At 39.9% G+C, this 19,747-nt stretch overlaps 1 protein-coding gene across 4 annotated transcripts in view; it reads left to right on the forward strand.

Moving 5' to 3' along the window:
• The window catches only part of MTMR7 (myotubularin related protein 7), a 60,357-nt gene that overhangs the window by 2,592 nt on the left and 38,018 nt on the right, over nucleotides 1–19,747 (forward strand). For 2 of the 4 annotated variants that reach the window (XM_042871860.1, XM_042871862.1), the window contains exon 1: nucleotides 16,846–16,892. The exons of 1 other annotated variant lie outside the window; for it this stretch is intronic. In XM_042871860.1, coding sequence (XP_042727794.1) covers nucleotides 16,851–16,892 — 42 coding nt within the window. In that variant the 5' untranslated portion in view covers nucleotides 16,846–16,850. Of the gene's footprint in view, nucleotides 1–16,845; nucleotides 16,893–17,476; nucleotides 17,542–19,747 lie in introns of those variants that run through there. One more of the 4 variants, XM_042871861.1, reaches the window with a different exon arrangement.

Consider the following 19,747-nt stretch of genomic DNA (forward strand, 5'->3'; position numbering starts at 1 on the left):
CTTCCTTCCTTCCTTCCTTCCTTCCTTCCTTCCTTCCTTCCTTCCTTCCTTCCTTCCTTCCTTCCTTCCTTCCTTCCTTCCTTCCTTCCTTCCTTCCTTCCTTCCTTTTCTTCTTCCTTTTTTTCTTTCAAGGATTTGCAGATTTAATACTTTCCAGTTTGTTTCTTGCTTAGGTCTAAATGTCATTTGCCCTTCTGGTGAGGAGTTTTAAATACAGTTCTTTTTATGATGACTAACCATATTTCTTGCAGTCAAGTAATGAGTAGCATAGGTTCTAGCTATTAGATCAAAGGACTTTTATTCTATGAAGATTCCACCTGAAATTGCTGTGTCTGAGTCCATTTTCCTCTGTCAAAACTGCCTTTAAAGGGTGACTCGAAATATTTAAATCCAGTGTAAGTGGGGTTTTAAAATGCTATGGTTCAAAACAGGAGAAGGAGCCAGATAGTTTTTCAATCCTTACTTATACTGTATTTCTCCATTAAAAATGTGGTGGATTTGCCTGATCTCTCATTCTCTGCAATGGCTTGGAAATGTTGACAGATCTGTAACTGCTTTTATAAAAAGGCAGAACGTCACAAAACTCAGCATGAATGTTTCTGGGTGGTCTGGTTGTCCTCAGCCACAGCTTTCTTTTTCTTCAGTGGAAAGTCCTTTCCCGGCAACTGTGCAACTGAAGCAAATTGCCTGCTGTTGGAACAGCTCCCCTTTTGAGGGGCTCAAACTCAGATTGTCAGCCTTCAGTGTATCCCTGGCTATTTGTATGTGTACCAGTTCTAATTCAAATGTTTGGTATGTGCTAAGGTATCCTGCAATTAAAGCAAATAGCAGTTATTCTGGTTTGCTGCTTGCACAGCCTCACTGGGAATGTGTGTATCCTGTAGTCAAAGCTGATGCTCCCAAATATATGCATAGCCTAGCTTTATACAGGTTAGATCAGAAACTTGCATCGTCATGGAGATCAGTGCTAACTACAAACATACCTGGGAATTTTTATTCATTTACCAAAGCTTCCCAGGCATGTTTGGAGTCAGCAATGAGCTCCATACCTCCATGACTGCAGGTAAACAGACACCAGGTCAATGAGATTGGTGCTGCCGTCACTGCACTGTCGGGTCCTGTTTGGACTGCAGTATGGAAATATATGTAAATGTCTTCACTATCCTTCTTGGGACTAGGTTATTATATGGCTCCTTGGAAAAGTAGATCAAATTCTGTCTTAAACCTGTCTAGGTTTTTACTTTCTCCTTGTACAGGAGAACTCTTTCAGACCTGTATATCTGAGTGAAGACAAGCATCTGTAACTCTGATACTGAATTTATACTGTGGCTGTTATTTCACCTGGTCATAAAGATGATCTGATAAGATAAAAAGAATGGAAACATCTCCAGAGAGTGACTGTTTGGAGACTTATGGATCATTCTGTTAAAATCATGTTGTGTTCCTGATGGGTAGACTAGTTTCACTTTTATTCTCAGTGGAATTTCTCTTCATTTTTCTGGACATTTTAGGTATGGTGTGGAATGTCATCAGCCTGCCATCATTAACATGAGCCAAGGATAGATATATGTGTATAAATATATGTATATATATTTATGATACACAGATCATCTAAGTGCAATCACATGGCATATGAGGAACAAACAGAGGATCAGGCTAGCCAGCATGGGCTCTTGAAGGGCAGGTCCTTCTTAACAAACCTGACCTCCTTCTAGAACAAGGTAACCCACTAGTGGATGAAAGAAAGGCTGTGGACAGAGACATTAGAAGGGCTTTTACTACTGTCTCCTGCAGCATTTTCCTGGAAAAGCTAGCAGTTCATGGCTTAGATAAGTGTAGTCTTTTCTGGGTAAAAACTGGCTGGATGACCAGGTCCAGAGAGTCACAAATTGAGTGACATCGAGAGTCAATGACTCCCTGATCCTCAAAGATTGTAACTCACAGGGTCACTGCCTCTGAATAAGATCGACATGAGCTAGACAGAGGAGTTACCAGCCAGCACAGTTCCCAGATACATTAAATGCTCTGTTAAGTATCTTCCTTCAGATAAAATGAAGGGATTTTCACTTTTAAGCAGGTTAATACCCATCAGGTCATGACAGAATTACTTGGCAGAACAGAAGCTTCACATTTTAGCTGACTGAAATACATTTGTCACTAGATAAATAAGAACTTTTATTATGCAGGACAGATTGTCCTTTAACCTTCTCAAATACAAACATGGAGGAAAAATGGTTGCAAAGGAGAAAAAAACACAACCTAGGGAGTATTTTTAATTTGTGTTAATAAATAAAAAACACTACGCTTGAACAACAACAAAGGGACATTTAAATAAATCACAGAAAAGTTGTGTATATCTGTAAATAATTGATTACTCATTTGCAGGAAAAAAAAGGTATAAGATTTAGCAGTTTATTTACATGACCAGCGGGTGGCCATTTTTATTCTTCCCATCAGTTCAGGGGGTTTATTTTCTTTAGAGATCTTGGCTATGCAGAGTCAGAGATGAATTATTGCTTTTCCATAACAGTAGGAAAGATTTCTGGCTGTACTTGATTTTCAGCTGTATAAAGCAGGCCTGCCATTTGAGACTTCAAGGGGGTGTACCAAGGGGAGTGTAGGGGGAGTGGCAGGAAAGCTGCAATCATCTTCTGTTTTTCCCTGAACACTGTTGAGGTAACCAAGTATCTCCAGCAACCTATGGCAAATTGAGCAACTGGGGCCATGTCAACTAAACTTCTAAAAGTAGAAGGTGCACATGCCAAGAAACTTGCCCAGCCTCATCAGCAAAAAAATATATACTTTTAGTTATAGTTATCGGCAATTTGCTTACATATTAACCACTGCTTTAGTCTGCTGTACACAATTACTGTTCACAGGCTCAACTCATTCTCTTCTGGTGCTGGAATTTGCCTAAGTACTTTAGGTTTGATTAGCTATAATGGATCACATGAGTTGCCTCACTAAGATATATTAGATAATTTGCTGAAGCTGAGCCAGGCAGCATGAGTTTTGGCACATTTAAAGAATGAAATCTGCCCTATGAGACTGTGATGGTTGGATTCTTTTCATCTCTTCTACTTTTCCACATGAACTGTGCATCAAAGTGACACTTTAATTTGTCTGCAAGAAGTAGAGGAGGAATTTCTTAAATTAGGATGGGATTGGGATTCTGTTTTTAAGAATTTTTAAAACATGAAATAAGTGCAAGTTTTGCATTCTGTGTTGAAGGGCTTGTTGAATTCAGAAATCACTGCCTTACTCAGATACTTAGATATTTCTTAGTTTGCTTAGGTATGTATGTATTATATGCATTATTCAGTGAAGCTCTGCAGAAAAGGAGTTTCAGCCACTGGAGGTTTATCAGGTATGGAGACCAGCAAAAAGAGAATAACAATGTGTTCCAGCAGAAGTGAAATCATAAGCCTTAAAATGCAACTCCTTTTTAACTATGACGGAGCAAAAATGATGCCATGGTGTGCATTGCCAGTATCAATGATGATGCTATGGTTCAGCTTCTGAACCATAAACCATTCTTTCCCAGCATCAACAGAGCCCACAATCAGTATTTTTTTATGACCTCAGATACTGAACTGCCTTGAAGAGTCCAAATTTTCAGAGTGGAGTGGGAGAAAATACCTTGCCTTTGATTTACAATAACCAGATACAGATGTTATCTCACTGACCTTCCAAAATGTGTGTACAAAAGGTTCGCACTTGAGAACGAAGATTTCTGTAAAGATTCTCAGGTTATCTTTTAACAAACAAGTTTTTGATTCTGGGTTCTTGTAAATATTCATGTGGAGTTTTATGTCACTGCTGTTAGTCTTTTTCCTGACATGCAAACTGTGCAAACTTGATCTTTGAAAGTCTGGTCAGATTCTTTTGCACTATGTGCCAATCTTGTTATATAGTCACATTGTGAGAAACATGAGTTTCTCCGTGCGTTTCAGTCAGATAATTTGTTTTAGTGCCAGTGGCATTGGTCTTCATTGATTAATAGATTCTAGACTGACTTTCAGCAAATGTATTAGTCTCAGTTCTGCAGTTTCATGCTGTATCCTAGAGATCCTAATTACTAGAACTCTAGTCTTCCTAAATTTAACTCTAGTCTTCCTAAATTCCTAAATGGAACGCTAGCCTTCCTAAATTTGTTCCTGCGATTCAGCATGTCTCTGTCACTCATAGCACTGATTGAAATCTTTACAAAATCACTTTTCAGAGTAAAGCAATACTTTTAGTCAGTTTTCCCAGGAAGATTCCACTGACCTTCGGGTTGCTGTGTAGTCTCCCCACACAGCTAGTCTTCCCCTTCTCTGTGGCCAAAGATGTGAGAGAACTTCCCACAGGAAAAGGGTGGGAGAGAGCAGCCAGATGTGGAAGACTTAAACAGCCCTTCTGCCCTTGGAGAAGAAAGAGTATAAATAATATACTGACACATTTTTAAATTCAGTTCTGCCTCGTGTGGTGGGAAGAAAGCTGTCTGAATCATTCAGTCCCCCTTGTACCACTGGGGAAACCATGTCAGCACGCTGCTCCACCTCTGCACAGCAACAGCATTCAGTAATTACTGAAATATTCCCCAGGGAAACAAATGTTTACAACTGAGGTTTGTAATTGACAACAGAGATGCCACAAATTGTACAACGAGCTATTTTGTGTATGTCTTTGTTCACATGTGTTTGTATGTGTATACTTTATATACATTATGCATATATGTACACATACATACCCTGAAGCTGAGGAAAAGAACATCTTTGCAGATAGTTTCTAATGAAACAAAACTAGATTTCTAAGTGGAAAGGAAGAATGTAACATGTTATGGATATTGCACATAATTTCTTTTCATATTTTAAAACATTTGCTCAATTGAAGTTGTTTCCTCAGAAACAACTCAGATATCCTCAGATATCCTATAACTGCCAACTGGGTTTTGCATTTGGCTTTGCTCACTTGTTAGAGTATTTTACGTTTGTAGGAGCCTCTGTAGAATTCAGAGGGAGGATATTCTCAACTTTCTCAACACACATTTTCTAATCTTCCAGATTAGGTTTGCTTGTCCTAGAATGCAAATTACTTTGCAATATTTAATATAGATCTTCACAGAATCACAGAATCACAGAATTGTAGGGGTTGGAAGGGACCTCCAGAGATCATCGAGTCCAACCCCCCTGCCAAAGCAGGTTCCCTACAGCAGGTCGCACAGGTAGGCATCCAGGCAGGTCTTGAACATCTCCAGAGAAGGAGACTCCACCACCTCCCTGGGCAGCCTGTTCCAGTGCTCCGTCACCTCACTGTAAAGAAGTTCTTGCGCATGTTTGTGCAGAACTTCCTATGCTGCAATTTCCAGCCGTTTCCCCTTGTCCTGTCTCCACTCACCACTGAAAAGAGTCCGGCCTCGCCATTCTGCCCCCCACACCTTAGATATTTATAGACCTGGATCAGGTCCCCTCTCAGTCTCCTTTTCTCAAGGCTGAACAGACCCAGTTCACTCAGCCTTTCCTCATAGGAGAGATGCTCCAGGCCCTTCACCATCTTCGTGGCCCTCTGCTGGACTCTTTCCAAGAGATCCCTGTCAATCTTCTTTCACATCATAATCAAATCAATATTTTAGCCATTTGAATTGGTTAGTGGACTTTACAAACATAAAAAAAAAAATTATGTATATTTGCATTATAGATGTGTACCTAAATTTACATTGTAATTTCTTATTCTTTGGTTGATATTTAAAAAGTTAAAAAGATAGTACAAGAAACATGGTACAGTAAGCATACCAAATACATAGAAACTGCAAAGAGTCTCCATGTAAGACATGTAAGACCGAATAAGACTGCACAGAGCAGTTGGCTTTCACAGGAAGATGTGAAATCAAAAGCTGTCTTGTGGTGTATGTACACCATACTGCAATCTGTAGCATAAATAATTCCAAAAGAGAGTTCTTATCCTGGCAAATTGAAGGCTGATGGGAGATACGTTTGAAGTATGTATTTCAAATGGAGAGAAAGGAAATGTATGGACTGGCAAAGGAACATGCTGGTACAACCAAATCCATACTTCTTGGCTGGGGTGTATGAGTTAGTATCTAGTACTTCATAAGAGAGGTGTGGAGGGGGAAAATAAAGTAACTGCTTTTAAAATGGAGCTAGCTGAGTTTGTGAATTTATGAATATAATGGGGACTAAACATGATGGTTCAGAAGATCCTCTGCAATTCTTTGTCTTTAGAAAAGGTTAAATATATTTTTAATTACTAAGGTAGTTTTGGAAAGCTCTATATTTGTAAAGTTGCCTGGAAAACATCAGGCCTGAGTGCAAGGATTTAGAAGCAATTTGTATTTATTTATTTTTTTTTAATATTTGATTTACATAAGAATTAGCACACATGGATTGGATTTATTTCCCAATAGAAGGAATGCAGAAAAAGAGGACTGTGTTAGTACTAAACCAAGAAGTAAGGCACACAACACAGAACTGAACTTAACTAGTAGTAACAACATTATAACTATTTCGATTAGCAGCTCAGCTTGAAAAGCTGTTTAAGAACTTTACTTGCAAGTAACTGTTGGATACTGGCTACAAATATGATTGTTCCAATGAATGTTTTAGAGTTGAAAAAATGCTCAGCTTCGGATAGGAAGGGGAAGGAAATCTACAGTAACACACGCTGTATCTACAGAGTCCTGATGCTACCTATGAAGTAATGGAGTGATTAATTTTGGAATCCGTAAGGTTAAAGCTCTTAGGAAAAAGTGTACCTCAGGTCCCAGGGAATCTGAGAAGTCACCTGCAGGGACTGGTACTCTCATAAATGAATTTAAGAAAAAGAGCCTACACTCAGAAATGTGTGAGAGTCTGAGTTAGCCAGCAGAATCTCTTAATGCAAATGGGACTTAAATGCAGAAACATGGTTAGCAACCAGCCAAATGCCCTCAGGGCTCCTGTGTGTGACACTCTAAGAAACAAGCCAAGATGCTTAAAAAGGTTATTAACCTTTATAGAAATTTTACTAAATGGGATATTTTGCAGCAGAGTAGCATTGATAGCCATAAAAACAAAGCAAAACTACCCTATAAACAAGGACTTCCTCTTTGTGCGTCAAAGCACAAAGACTAGTTCTGCTGCAAACAGAAAATTCTATTTTATAACCAACCTTGGCCTTATCGGTGTGAATCTTCTGCATTTATGAGGTACAATGGCAGAGGACATATTTTTGTGGTCATCCTTTAAGTAGCTTCTTCTCAAACAACCAGAACCCAGATTTTGAACAATCCCAGGTTCAACTGGTAGTCAACAAACAGTCCATACTAAACTACTTGATCTAGTGGTTGGCAACCCTGTCTGTGGAAGGAGGATTGGAACTAGATGATATTTAAGGTCCCCTCCAACCTAAGCCATTCTATGATACTTGCAACTTCAAATACAAAAAAGTATATTTGGATTTGACTATTCTCTGTCAGTGGAAAGGAAGCATTACAATGGGGGGATGGGGGGAAAAAAAAAAAAAAAAAAAAAAAAAAACAGAAAAAAACTAGGAAAGAAAAAATATAAAACTTTAATCTGAGAATTTAGTGGATTTTCCGTGCCAAATGCCAGCTCTTCATTTGCATCACTAGGCCAGAGTTTTCTTCTCTGGTATTACTCGGCCAGCAGCCAGCTCTCTGGGTGCAAATATGCAGAGAGTAAGTGTTTAAGCTCACAGTAGTTGAGTAACTCTTAGTATTTCTGTAAGAAGTTTCTGCTGAATACAGTGCAGCTTTTACTGCTTTGAAAGACAGCATCTCCCACATGCAGATTCCCTGATCTCTACTAGAACCTGTGCTCATATTGCTGCTTGTCCAGGTGAATCTCTCACTTCCTCTGCTCAGCAGCCAAAACTTCTGGGAACTAAATTCTGTCAGAACTCCCCCTCTCCGTAATACACACACACACACACACACTCCTCCACACAACCTCATTACCACAGGAAGCAAGATTATTTGAAATGCAAGCAGGTTAGTACCTTTAAAAAAAGAACAACAAGAAGATTGGTACTGAACCCCAGTCACTGCCCTGACATGTAAACGAAAAGAGCAGACTGTTTTTGAAAATCAGAGCAAGCGTAGTTCCTGCCTACTGCACTTTTTATTTCTCTTCCATTTTGTGGGAAAAATCTACCATCATAGTACACAGAAATTTGCCAAAAAGTCAAGAATGCTAAAAAATAGAATAGAATTTAAAAGCTAACAAAAATTTAAGGCTTTCTGTATTGCTAGGCACGCTTCCAACTCATCAGCCTATCCAATGTGGACTTTCCCATGCCCAGTATAGAAGCCAAAAGTGTTGCTGAACATTAATAGTTAGCCTCTCCAGGCTGTGTCAGTTGTAGGTCCATAGGGACCCTAGCTCACATATGGGGTGGGAGTGGATCTGGCAGTGCAATGTGGGAGCCAGCTACGTTCAAATTGGTGAAGGTCATCCAAAAGCATCTCAGACTGTCATTGTCACTGCAGCCTGCTTCTCACTGAATTTGACACCAAGCCTTTCCTAGGTCATTATCAGAATGCTTTCAGAGGAGTGTGACCTAGCAGTTTCAAGAGGTGGATGGATTTAAGTTGCAGTAGACAGTAGATGGGGCATTCATATTACAGGCTTCTGACAAAGCTAATCTTCCTCTCTTGGCTCCTGCAGAGCTGAATCAGAATGGGAGCATAAGCTAGGTGCACTGGAGGGGCCCCTGAAGCCTGTTCTAAGTACCTGGTGGTCTGATTCAGGATGTACATAGGCTGAAGAATGAGGATCAGCCACCAATCACTTGCTGTGACAGATGTTAGGTAAAAACTGCTAGTAGTAAGTAATAAGGTACAGTTATCAAAAGCTGTATGTATTATAAAAGCGGTGCTACCAATTCAGAAGTTTTCTGTCATGAAATACATGTATTAAGTGCAAAATTATTCACAGGAAAGAAAGAGTGTCTTTTACTCAGAATTCAGTCCTGTGAAGTGCTGAACACCCTCTGTAAATGCTGACCACTTTTAACCTCCTGCTTAAACTCCCTTGAGTCTGGGTGAGGGCAGTGTATTGCAGAGTTAGATTCGTAGTAAAAAAATAGTATCTCCATGGAAGTGGAAGAGCAGCTTAGGATGAAGAAGGGTGTGGGGTTGTTCAGAGAAATGAAGGCTTGCAGCTGTCCTATATAATGTATCATTCAGCAACAATAACAGAAACATTTTTTAGACTTAGCACTACTTGTGTCTTTTTTTTTTTTTTTTTCTTAATACAGCTTGGAAGTTGCTTTGGTACACTCCTTCCCAGCAATACTCTGATACACTTGTTAGGACTCCTGCTGCATAGCAGCTTTCATCCTAATCTTTTTCATTTGCATCTTTTCCAAATAAGGCTAAATTTAGCAGACCATTCTGAAGAAGAGGTCTCGGTCTTGCCCCTATTTATTTCTGTGACAGAACTCATGAGAAGAAAGAGTGGCAGAAAATATCAGAAATATAGCTCTTCCTTTGTTTCCTTCCCTCTCCCAACCCTTTAAAAGTTTACAATGCTTAAAGTCATACAGATCAGAAAATTCACAGTTAAAATAGCTCCTTTGGATGCAACTGCCAGTAAGAACAAACACACAAAAACTCCTGTGCCTCAAACTGCCTCATTAAAGGCAAATTTCAAGAGAGCTCTCATAGCATGCAGAGTACTAGATTTTATGAAAAGGATCATCAAAATGTATTTCAGTGTTGTTTTTTTTTATGCTAACCATCTCTGACTGTACTGTTCTCCATGCTTTAGATGACATGACAGCTATAAATTCTCACAGAGAAAAAAATATATATATAAACAAATATCTAACAGATATCTAGCATTGAATTATCTTGGAAAACCTAAGTAGAAGTCTAGATTTCATTCAGTGTTGTAAGATCAGCTTCTCAGGTGGAATCCTGAGCCTCTTCAATACAGTGGGAGTTCCTTAGGGGGAGGATACACTGCCAGTGTATTTATGTTGTATTTGAAGACAGCAATAAGGTCTCCCCTCAGCCTCCTTTTCCCCAGACTAACAGCCCCACTTCCTTCAGTTTCTCCTCATAGGGCACATTCTCCAAGCCCTTCACAAGCCTTGCTGCCCTTCTTTGGACCTGCTCCAGCATCTCAGTGTCCTTTCTGTACTGAGGTGCCCAAAAATGAACACAGTACTCGAGGTGAGCCCTCACCAATGCTGAGTACAGGGGCAGGATGACTTCCCTAGTCCTGCTCACCACATCATTCCTGATCCAAGCCAGGATGCCACAGGCCTTCTTGGCCACCTGCACACACTGCTGGCTCATATTCAGCTGACTGTCCATCAGTACACCAAGGTCACTTTCCATTAGGCAGCTTTCCAGCCACTCTTCCCCAAGCCTGTGGGGTTGCCTGGAATTGTTGTGACCAAAATGCAGGACCTGACACTTGACCACACTGAAACTCATACAGTTTACCTTGGCCCATCGATCCAGTCTATCCAGATCCCTCTGTAGTGTCTTTTTACCCTCCAGATCAACACCCCCTCTCAATTTGGTGTCGTCTGCAAACTTACTGAGGATGCACTCAATCCCCTCAAGATCATCAATAAAGATGTTGAATAGGAGTACCAAGCCCTGGGGGACACCACTTGTGACTGGCCATCAACTGGATTTAACTTTATTGACCACAACTCTTTGGACCTCATCGTCCAGACAGTGATTTACCCAGAAGAGTGTATGCCCATTCAAATGACAGGCAGCCAGCTCCTCCATGATAGTCACATGGAAGACTGCCATACTAGTTGGGAAATTGTATGGCCAGTTTTACAGATAGACATTCACACCCTTTCAAAGAACTAAATGCTTGGAAGGGATTATATTTGTTCTGAAGGGCAGTCACTGACTAGCGATAGATGCTCTTGCAGGCATGAGCCTCCTTATCTGTGAGACTACCAGTTGGCATGGGTTAAAATGATGCAGTTTCACCACTAGTTTCATGAAGGAAGGATATTTTCAAGATGAAACCCAGGCCAGGACTCACCTTTTGATCTTTAAGGAGAGATTTCTCAAGCACATGCTTCCAGCTGCATCAGCAGCAGTCACTGCATGATGATCAGATCTGGATAAATCATAGAATCATAGAATGGCATGGGTTGAAAAGGACCACAGTGATCATCGAGTTTCAACCCCCTTGCTATGTGAAGGGTCACCAGCCACTAGACTGGGCTGCCCAGAGCCACATGCAGCCTGACTTTGAATGCCTCCAGGGATGGGGCATCCACAACTTCCTTGGGCAACCTGTTCCAGTGCGTCACCACCCTCTAAGTGGGACAAACTTCCTCTTAATATCTAGCCTAAACCTCCCCTGTCTTACTTTAAAACCTTTCCCTCTTGTCCTATCACTAACCACCTTGATACATATGTTGGGGTCCCCTCTAGCATGGAACAACAGTGTTGTGACAGGTGTCGTTGCCTCACTTGCAAAACAGCAGCAGCAAGCAGCAGCATATCTGAAGTAGAAGGAAGGAATAGAAAGTATGAGAATCTGGAGCATTACTCTTACATAACTTGGTGACGTACAACATGCAAGAATCACGTAGCTGGTGAGCCTGGCCACTAAGATACCTGCCCTGTGTGGGCACCAAGAACAAGGAAAAACTATTGAGACAGCAAGAGGCAAATGTTTGGGCTTTTTCTGAGACTTGTGTAAACATAGGTAAGTATTGCAGATGCAAGCTGGGAAGTAAATCTCACTCAGCTAAGTGGCTGATGAAGTGGCATGCAGGAAAAACATAGCAAAGTCATATGCTGTATGCATTGTCTGTAATCACTAAGTTAGTAAACTACAAGCCTCAGAGCGAGCAGTTATGTATAATCATATCTGTAGCTATCTGTAGTTAATGATTCATCTCACCTCACACATTTTTTCTGAACATTACATCCTTTTGTTACAAGTGTGGACCTTTCATGATAGCTCATACATCCTGACTGTGAAGAGTACCTTGGAACAAAACTCTGGACATTCTGCTCCTGGAACAAATTACAACAAGCACTGTCTTCTCATGCATACATAATCCATGAAAATAATTGACAGCGATCAAGAACATAAATCTAATACTACACAGGGCTGAAAACTGACAGGAGTTAGACAGGAGCTCAAACTACAGAGCTTTCAGACAGGGAATGTCAGAAGCAGTTCAGCACAGTTTTCTTCAGAATCCTCTCCGACTTTTTTTTCCTCAAAACTCAGTAAGTAGCAATAGACCCTGAAAAACACTTACCTGGTGAAAACAAAGCAAAGTGAATTCGAATAATAAACTGGACAAGTTCTGGGAGAGCACACTGGAATTCAATCTTAACACCCTGTCAGTATGAACACTGGGGTTTCTATGACCTTTGCTTAATCTGCTTTTTCTCAAAATGTAAACTGCTTGTCAGTAGCTGAAAAAGGATTGTGTGATCTGAAACCTCCTTTTCAAGGAATGTAAATAAGAAAGACTTCATTGACCACTTCTCAGTGTCAGCTTCTTTCATTAGCAATACAGTATATATAGGAGCAAAGAGATCACTACCTGATTTCTGAAGGATTTCAAGCAGCAGAATTCAGCTAAAACAAATTCTGATCACTTCCTCTGATGACTGTCAGTAAGATGGTAGGAATCACTTCACTTTCAGTTCTGCATAGATGTTCAAAGAATCACAGAATATCCCAAGGTAGAAGGGACTCGCTAGGATCATTAAGTCCAGATCCTAGTTCCACATGTAGCTTTAGGTAATTATAAGATGATGGCATTCTTTTCCTTTGTTATCCAATTTTTATTTTTCTTTGTTATTTTCTCTAGACCCAAATATATTATATCCATTTCTTTTTCTTCATGTTGGGAAAAATGTTCTAGGCAGACCATTAATACAGTCCCACAAGTCAATAAAATTTTGAAAACTGTTATAACAACACAAGTTTATTTTTCATTTAACAATACTGCTTTGGTGAACACACAGTTATGACCTGCTTTGAGCTCTACTATCTTACCTTCTTCTTCTAACTTTTTGCTGAGCTTGTCATTGAATGCTTCAATAGAAAGGAGCTGAGAATCTAGGTTGCTTGTTTCTTTTAATCGGTTTAGTGAATAGTTCCTGTCTAGGATTCTGCATGAGATACTGTAAAGGTAGACAGAGTATTACAGGCACCACAATTTGGAAAATTTTTTGGTGACTTTGGAAAATCTTTTGGTGATTGGAATAGTTCCCAATACCTCTGCTCAAAAAAAAACTCAGTCAGTTATTTGTGGCTGATACCTGACTGCAGTGAAGCAAAATATGAAATCTCAATTTCTGAGTGGAGGAAACACATCTAGCAGATTATATTAGATTTTAATTAAAAGAAAGTTATTAATAAATAAATAAATCCAGCTTTTCCACCAAGTTCTTCTACATAGCTGAGGATCTAACTTGAGAGTAGACTTGCTCAGATGTACCTAGTCACAGCTAATATGTGGGAAGAGGGGTACTCTCTTAAAGGTTCTCAGTATAGCTATTCCTTACAGCAATGTCCTGCGTAGGATCAGTAAAAGGCAAGACAAAGCAATTGCTTTTCACTGTGCTGACTGACAAAACAGTGTAAGTAGAAGTATTGATGAATGCAGATTTGCAGAATGGGGTAAATCTCTAAGCAGTATTACACTTCTTCAGGAGTTTAGGAATTCTTAATTGTCTTGTGGAAGTATTTTTTTTTCCCTACTGGCTCTCTTGAGAAGTGCTTTTCTTCATTTTCACCCTATAATACTCACTGGCCTCCTCCTTTAGCTGCTTTACCCTCTCTGGTCTGAATTACACCAGCTCAAGTATATCACAGCTGACCTCCAACACTGTGCTGTCAGCTGACATGTTTTGTTATGAAAAACATAGCATTTTACAGTAGTAGGATTAACTGTTCTGATCTTGTTGAAATGCTCTCATTTAAAATAATGTTAGTCCTTTGTCAAAACCATAACTGTTTCCTCAACTGATGAAATCCTCATGTTAGCAACTGGAGTTCTATTTGAGCTCTTTCAGAGTTTTATTTGCTTTATTTCTCTGTTATGCAACTCAGGCCAGAAGCATATCAGTTGGGCTATCTGTATAACAGGATTGAATGGGTCTCCAGGGGACTGCTGGTATTTTTTCCTGTGTGAATTTTGTTTTTATAACCATGCAACAACGTTTTATAACAGGGCAAAATCAAAGACTGCTTTGAGTAATTCTTGAAGGAAATGCTAAAAGGTCAAGCCAAGTAACAGTTAGCTGAGTTAAAGAATAAAGTCAAAGCTACTTGTTTTTACCTTGTCACATGCAGCTCCTGCTAGATTAACTGAGTGAGAAGTTTGTGTGTCTAAGTGCACTGGCCAGGAGAAACTTGGGATGTTCCCTCTAAAAGTTCAGAAGTTATGAAACACAGAAAGAGACACACTGTTTCTGAATCCGTGGTACTGATTATCCAAAGTGTAAATCCTGTAGACACCTACAAATCACATGCGTGTGTTTCACCTTTGGCTGCTGTCATTAGGCAAAAGGCAAAAGGGAAACACGAGTTTTGATGCCACAGTGTATGACTGCTGTCTAGTGAGTGAAAAAAACCCGATTGCCACCTCCAGCCTGGCAAACTGTGTGCTTCACTGGAGGAAAGAGCTTTGATGCCTGCAAACAACTTCTTGCTCTAAGTGCAGAAGTTCTTCGGTGACGTGCCTTCAGAAACTGTGTGGATTCTTTTTGCTCCATCCACAATCCAAAAGCTGCACTCAAACTAGCATTGTCTTCCTTTAGCTCACAATAACATGGCATAATACCAGCCTCCATGTCTTCATCCTGAATACCAGGCTGTAAGGCAGACAATTCTGTCACATTGACTATAGCTGCCCAAAAATAAAGCTGCCTTACCATCAGTTTCATGTTTATTTCTTCATGATGATCAGTGATGGTTTTTAAGGTATGTCTGTATGTCCATAAAGCCATCTGTAGATGACCCTTGACAATAAGCATTAATATAAGTACATACTTTTATACTTAGAGTTTGCAGATTATATTAAAAGGCAGCCAACAGCAATCTATTAAAGATAGTTGCAAAACATGAATAAACTTACAAAGCCTTCCAGATCCAATACGATGATTCAAATCCACATCTTAACTAACAGAAAATGTTTGAGCATTCAGGTGACTGCATTGATTATAGTAGAGATTTTAGTACATTGTAAGTTAAATGTGTCTTTCGTGTTTTACTAGCTTGGGCTGAAACCCATCTCTCCTGCTTATGGATATGAAAAACAAATACAATAGTGTCATTCTAGCTCTCAGTGCCTGGTCGTCTTTCAGCAAGCACTGATCGAGAACTTTATTGGTAGTTGCAGCAGATAGATCAAAAACTGTTTAGTAATGACAATTCAATTTTCCTATCTCTACATCTTAGTTGAGTCAGAATGGTAGACTATGAAGTACTGTGTTTTGTTGTTGGCCTCACAGTACTTCCGTAGAGAAAGTATTTCACTTTCAGGATTGTTAAGATAACAGCATCCATGATGGAAAGAGAATTATTCATGTAAGAGAACTGTTAAAAGCTTGTGATTACTGCATCTTTCTGTGACAAATGCAGTAGGCATTTTTGTCTAAACCCCAGTTCTGTTTATAGCCATCCTTGCTCAAGAATAATTTTATCTGTTCAAGACAGTTAAAAAACTCTTGCAGGATGTAGAGCAACTGATTGCTATTAACAGGATTTCAGTTTTAACAGGATTTCACTTTCAGTGTTCTGTGAGCAATGAATGCCTTAGTGTTGCAGATATTGAAGCAGAGATAAAGCACCATCAACAGCAAGACTTAAACTTGGTAGTAACAAACCACAAGGAAAAGCAAGTATCTCCAGGGACTGAAAGGATGAGCATGCTTTCTTCCATTTTCACTTACTGGCAGTAGCAAATGCCAAACTATGGTAATATATGCCATGAATCATATTTATTTACAGCTACAAAGGAAATATATTCCATGGTTGGTTAATTCTTAATTGATTTTTACAGCTCAGGCCTAAAATAAGAGAGCAAAATATACCACCAATTGAGTCTTGTGAATGAACGACTCTTTATGTAATTCCTGCACTTTTATGGATGCCATCCAGTGAAATTTCAAATAGAAAATATCTTCAACTCTTGTATCAGATCAGGGTGACCAAAGTGAAATGGAAAGATAAAAACTCTCAGTAGAGAACACATTTTGTCCAGTTGATGGTGTCTCAGATTATGGGCAAATTATCCACTTCTGCACAATACCAACAGCTGAATTATGGGAGAAAAAAAAAGGCGGAAGTGGTGAAAAGAGAGACAGAAGGAAACAGAAAGGTCAAATTCAGACACGACTTATGTTCCACTCCTGGCAGCACAGCTTCTGTCTCCTCTAACCAAAGAGTTGGCACAAAAAACTCATGATGTTGGACAATCTAGCAAAAAGGTGACGGGACTAGAGAAACATTGGCAGGAACTGTGCAAGTAACATTATAACCATTGTTCCCTTTCCCTTACAGTAAAAAGTTTTGGTGGCCTCAAGTCATTTACAATTCACGTTTTAGCTTTCACAAAAAAAGCTTAAGCTTGCTCTGTTCTCTGCAGGCAAGATAAGAATGTGTGGGGAGCTTCTGCTGCTCTGAAGCACAGCTCTCTTGCTGCAGGCTTTGTGTGCTTCAGTACATCTTCATACTTATTCCTGACCCTTTGAGGTGGCTAGCCAAAATGGAACTGCCTATTTGTGAGAAGCTGGTTAGAGATGTCTGACATATGTTCTCTATTTCTGCCCAGGTAACCTGAGGAAAGCAGCCCTAAAACATCTATTTTTGCCTCAGGAGGTACCACATCTGATGGTCCAGGCAAGGCAAGCAATGGCAGAAGAAATTTATTGCGTAAGACCGAAAATTACGTGCCACAAAAAATCTCCCCTTGTGCACATTGTGAATTATTGAAAAACAGACATGTAGAGCTTGAGATTAATGCAGTTCTGTGCCTCAGTTTCACGCAGTGCACTTTTTGCCTTGGAGACACTGCGCACACAGAACCAGGGAATGAGAAAAGATGGAGGGAGGCCACCTCAGGCAGAGCTCCCCTCACTGTTTCTGGTCCTTCTCACAGGAAGCATCGAGCGGGGCAATTCCAGACACCGAGCTGCCTAGAGCCCCCCGCGCCGTGCGCTGAGACAATGCAGCCGGGCTGGGCCGCGCCGAGCATCCCCGCGGCCGGGCATCATGGCGGCTGCGGGAGGTGGAGCCAGCCGCTGACCTGCCGGCACCCGAACAGCCGCATCCTCTGCCCTGAACAGATCTTTCTTTTTTTTTTCTTTTTCTCTTTTTTCTTTTTTTCTTTTTTCCCTTTTTTAATCCTATCTGCGCCAGAAAGCGGGGGGACAAATTAATATATTATAAATATATATATTTTATACATATATATATGAATGAAAGGCCGGCACGAGCCCAGGTGCGCATGGCTGCCCGCCTGACGTGAGCAGCCGGGCCGGCCGCCGCCGCCGCCGCCATGGAGCACATCCGGATGCCCAAGGTGGGTCCGGGCGGGAGCAGCCCCTGCGGCTGTAGGGCCGTTCTGTGCTGCAGCCCGCCCGGCTGCCCCGGGGGGGGGGGGGGGGCCCCGACGGGGGGGGCGGGGGGTTTGAGTCGCCTTAGTGAATTGCAGACCCCGACCGTGTCTTGTTATCAGAATGAAGGTGTGTTGTCCTATAGCTCATCTCAGTGTCAGATCTGGTGATGAATTTGTTTAGTTTTTGCAGACTGATGCCATAGTCCTTCTGTTAGTCCTTTTTTTTTTTTTTTTTTTTTTTTTTTTTCTGCAGAAGCCTGTGTTTGTTAACAAAGATGGAAATTCCATCTTGCTTTATAAAATGAGATGCAATTTTGGCGCATGCCTAAAAATAATGACTAAAAATGAACTCCCATAATATACTAATTTGAAGTGGGCATAGCATATATTTTTTACCTTTTTTGTTTGTTTGTTTCCTGTCATCCCCCAAAGCTGTTAAAAAGTTATTTGTATTTGATTTGTGCCTGTGTGGGTTTTTTTGGTTTTTTTTTGTTTGTTTTTTTTTTGTCAGTGTCTAGCATGATGATGCTAATTTCAGATGAGACTCCTTACTTGACTTGGATTTTTGTGTCTTTAGGTGCTAAAATGAACATACGTATTTATAGCATCTGTTCCTTCTTATTTCATGATTTATCAGTGGCTTTTTTTTTTTTTTTTTTTTTTTTTAAAGAAAACTGTCAGAACACTAAGAATCATCAGATTCTTATGTCAGAATGTCAGAACACTAACAATCATCTTACCATGGGTAGGAAATGGTCAGTGGAAGTTGCCTGAACAGGTCCTTCTGGCCATGAGCCAAATGTTGAAAGCATCGATGTGAAAAATAGTGAAAGCAGATTAATAAGGAAAAAAAAATTAAATTTAAAAATAAGTCTTCATGCTTGTTTTTAACGAATGACCCAAGCCTATTATGGACAATGGAAGCTTTTCTGTTTTTCTGCAAGTGTGTGCCTTCAAATGTTGCAGAAATGGGTTTTGCATATGCATAGTATCAAGACAGCTATGAGAAAGCACAGCACTGATACTTCAGAACTTGCTCTGGAAATCTTACTCAGAGGGAGGTGATTGTACAGTCTTTATTCCATGCGTCTCTTTATATTTACAGGTATTCTGGGAGTTATGTCCCTGGAGTAAGGCAGTTTAGAAGGCAGGATGTGAAGGTGCCTTTAAATCCTTTAAAAAATCCTTCTACAAATACAGAAAAGCCAAGATATTAAATATGAGTGGGTGCTGAAATACATCCCTCAAGTTACTCCCAAATACAGTGATGCCATGGTGTATCTACATTTACCTTGCAGAAATAGTCTCTTTGATGTGCTTGTTCAAAAACAAAAAACAAAACCAGAAAATCAGTCACCAAAAGAGTGTTGTCTATTTTTAATTGTTTTTTGTTTTTACTTTTTTTTTTTTCACTGATAATTTGAAATTTAACATTAAATGCTTTCCAATCTCAGCAATGCTAAGAATAGAAATAGAAATATTCTCACTATATTGAGAGTTAGTCTGTGGTATCCCATTTCCTAACTCCATGCAATTTCATCCAGTGAAAAGCTTGATAAGCAACTGCCTTCTGTGTAGAGATACTTATTTCAGAATAATGTGACTGTCCAGATGGCCAGTCTAGATGGATTCCCAGACATTTTGAAAATTAAGATAAATCCCATACTTAGAAAATTAGTGAACTTACTAATACAAAATTAAAACAAAGTTCTAGTCCCAAGTAAAAGCTTTTCTTTCAAAAGGAAATAAAAACGTAATGCCAATTGTTGCCAAAATAATTAGCAATTGTTTTTTATTTTAGTTCCAATAAAACAGCAGTGACTGATAGTTCACATATATGAAAATAAATCTGATACAGCATAGCTGTCATTTAAGTAGAAGAAATGAACAGTAGCAGAGAGGAGTTCCATGTCATCTGGACCAATAGTTCATTTAGGTCACTGCTCTGTGTCTTCTAGCAGTGGAAGGAAATCCTGGCTACATTCTTCACTCTTGCGATGTCCGTATTTGTATTGTTGCGGTCAAGTCCATCCCTCCCTGGTTTGATTCATGTCCCTTTATGGACCTCTTGTTCATGTGTTTGCCAAAGCCCTTTCTGGACATGCTAACACCCTTTTCTTGTGTGGGATCAAGTTGCAAAAGATCACAGCTGTAGAAATTTTGTTCAATG

The sequence above is a fragment of the Lagopus leucura genome, unplaced genomic scaffold (genome assembly GCF_019238085.1).
Source record: "Lagopus leucura isolate 7727_CA_CO unplaced genomic scaffold, USGS_WTPT01 Super-Scaffold_100004, whole genome shotgun sequence".
Classification (NCBI taxonomy): Eukaryota; Metazoa; Chordata; class Aves; order Galliformes; family Phasianidae; genus Lagopus; species Lagopus leucura.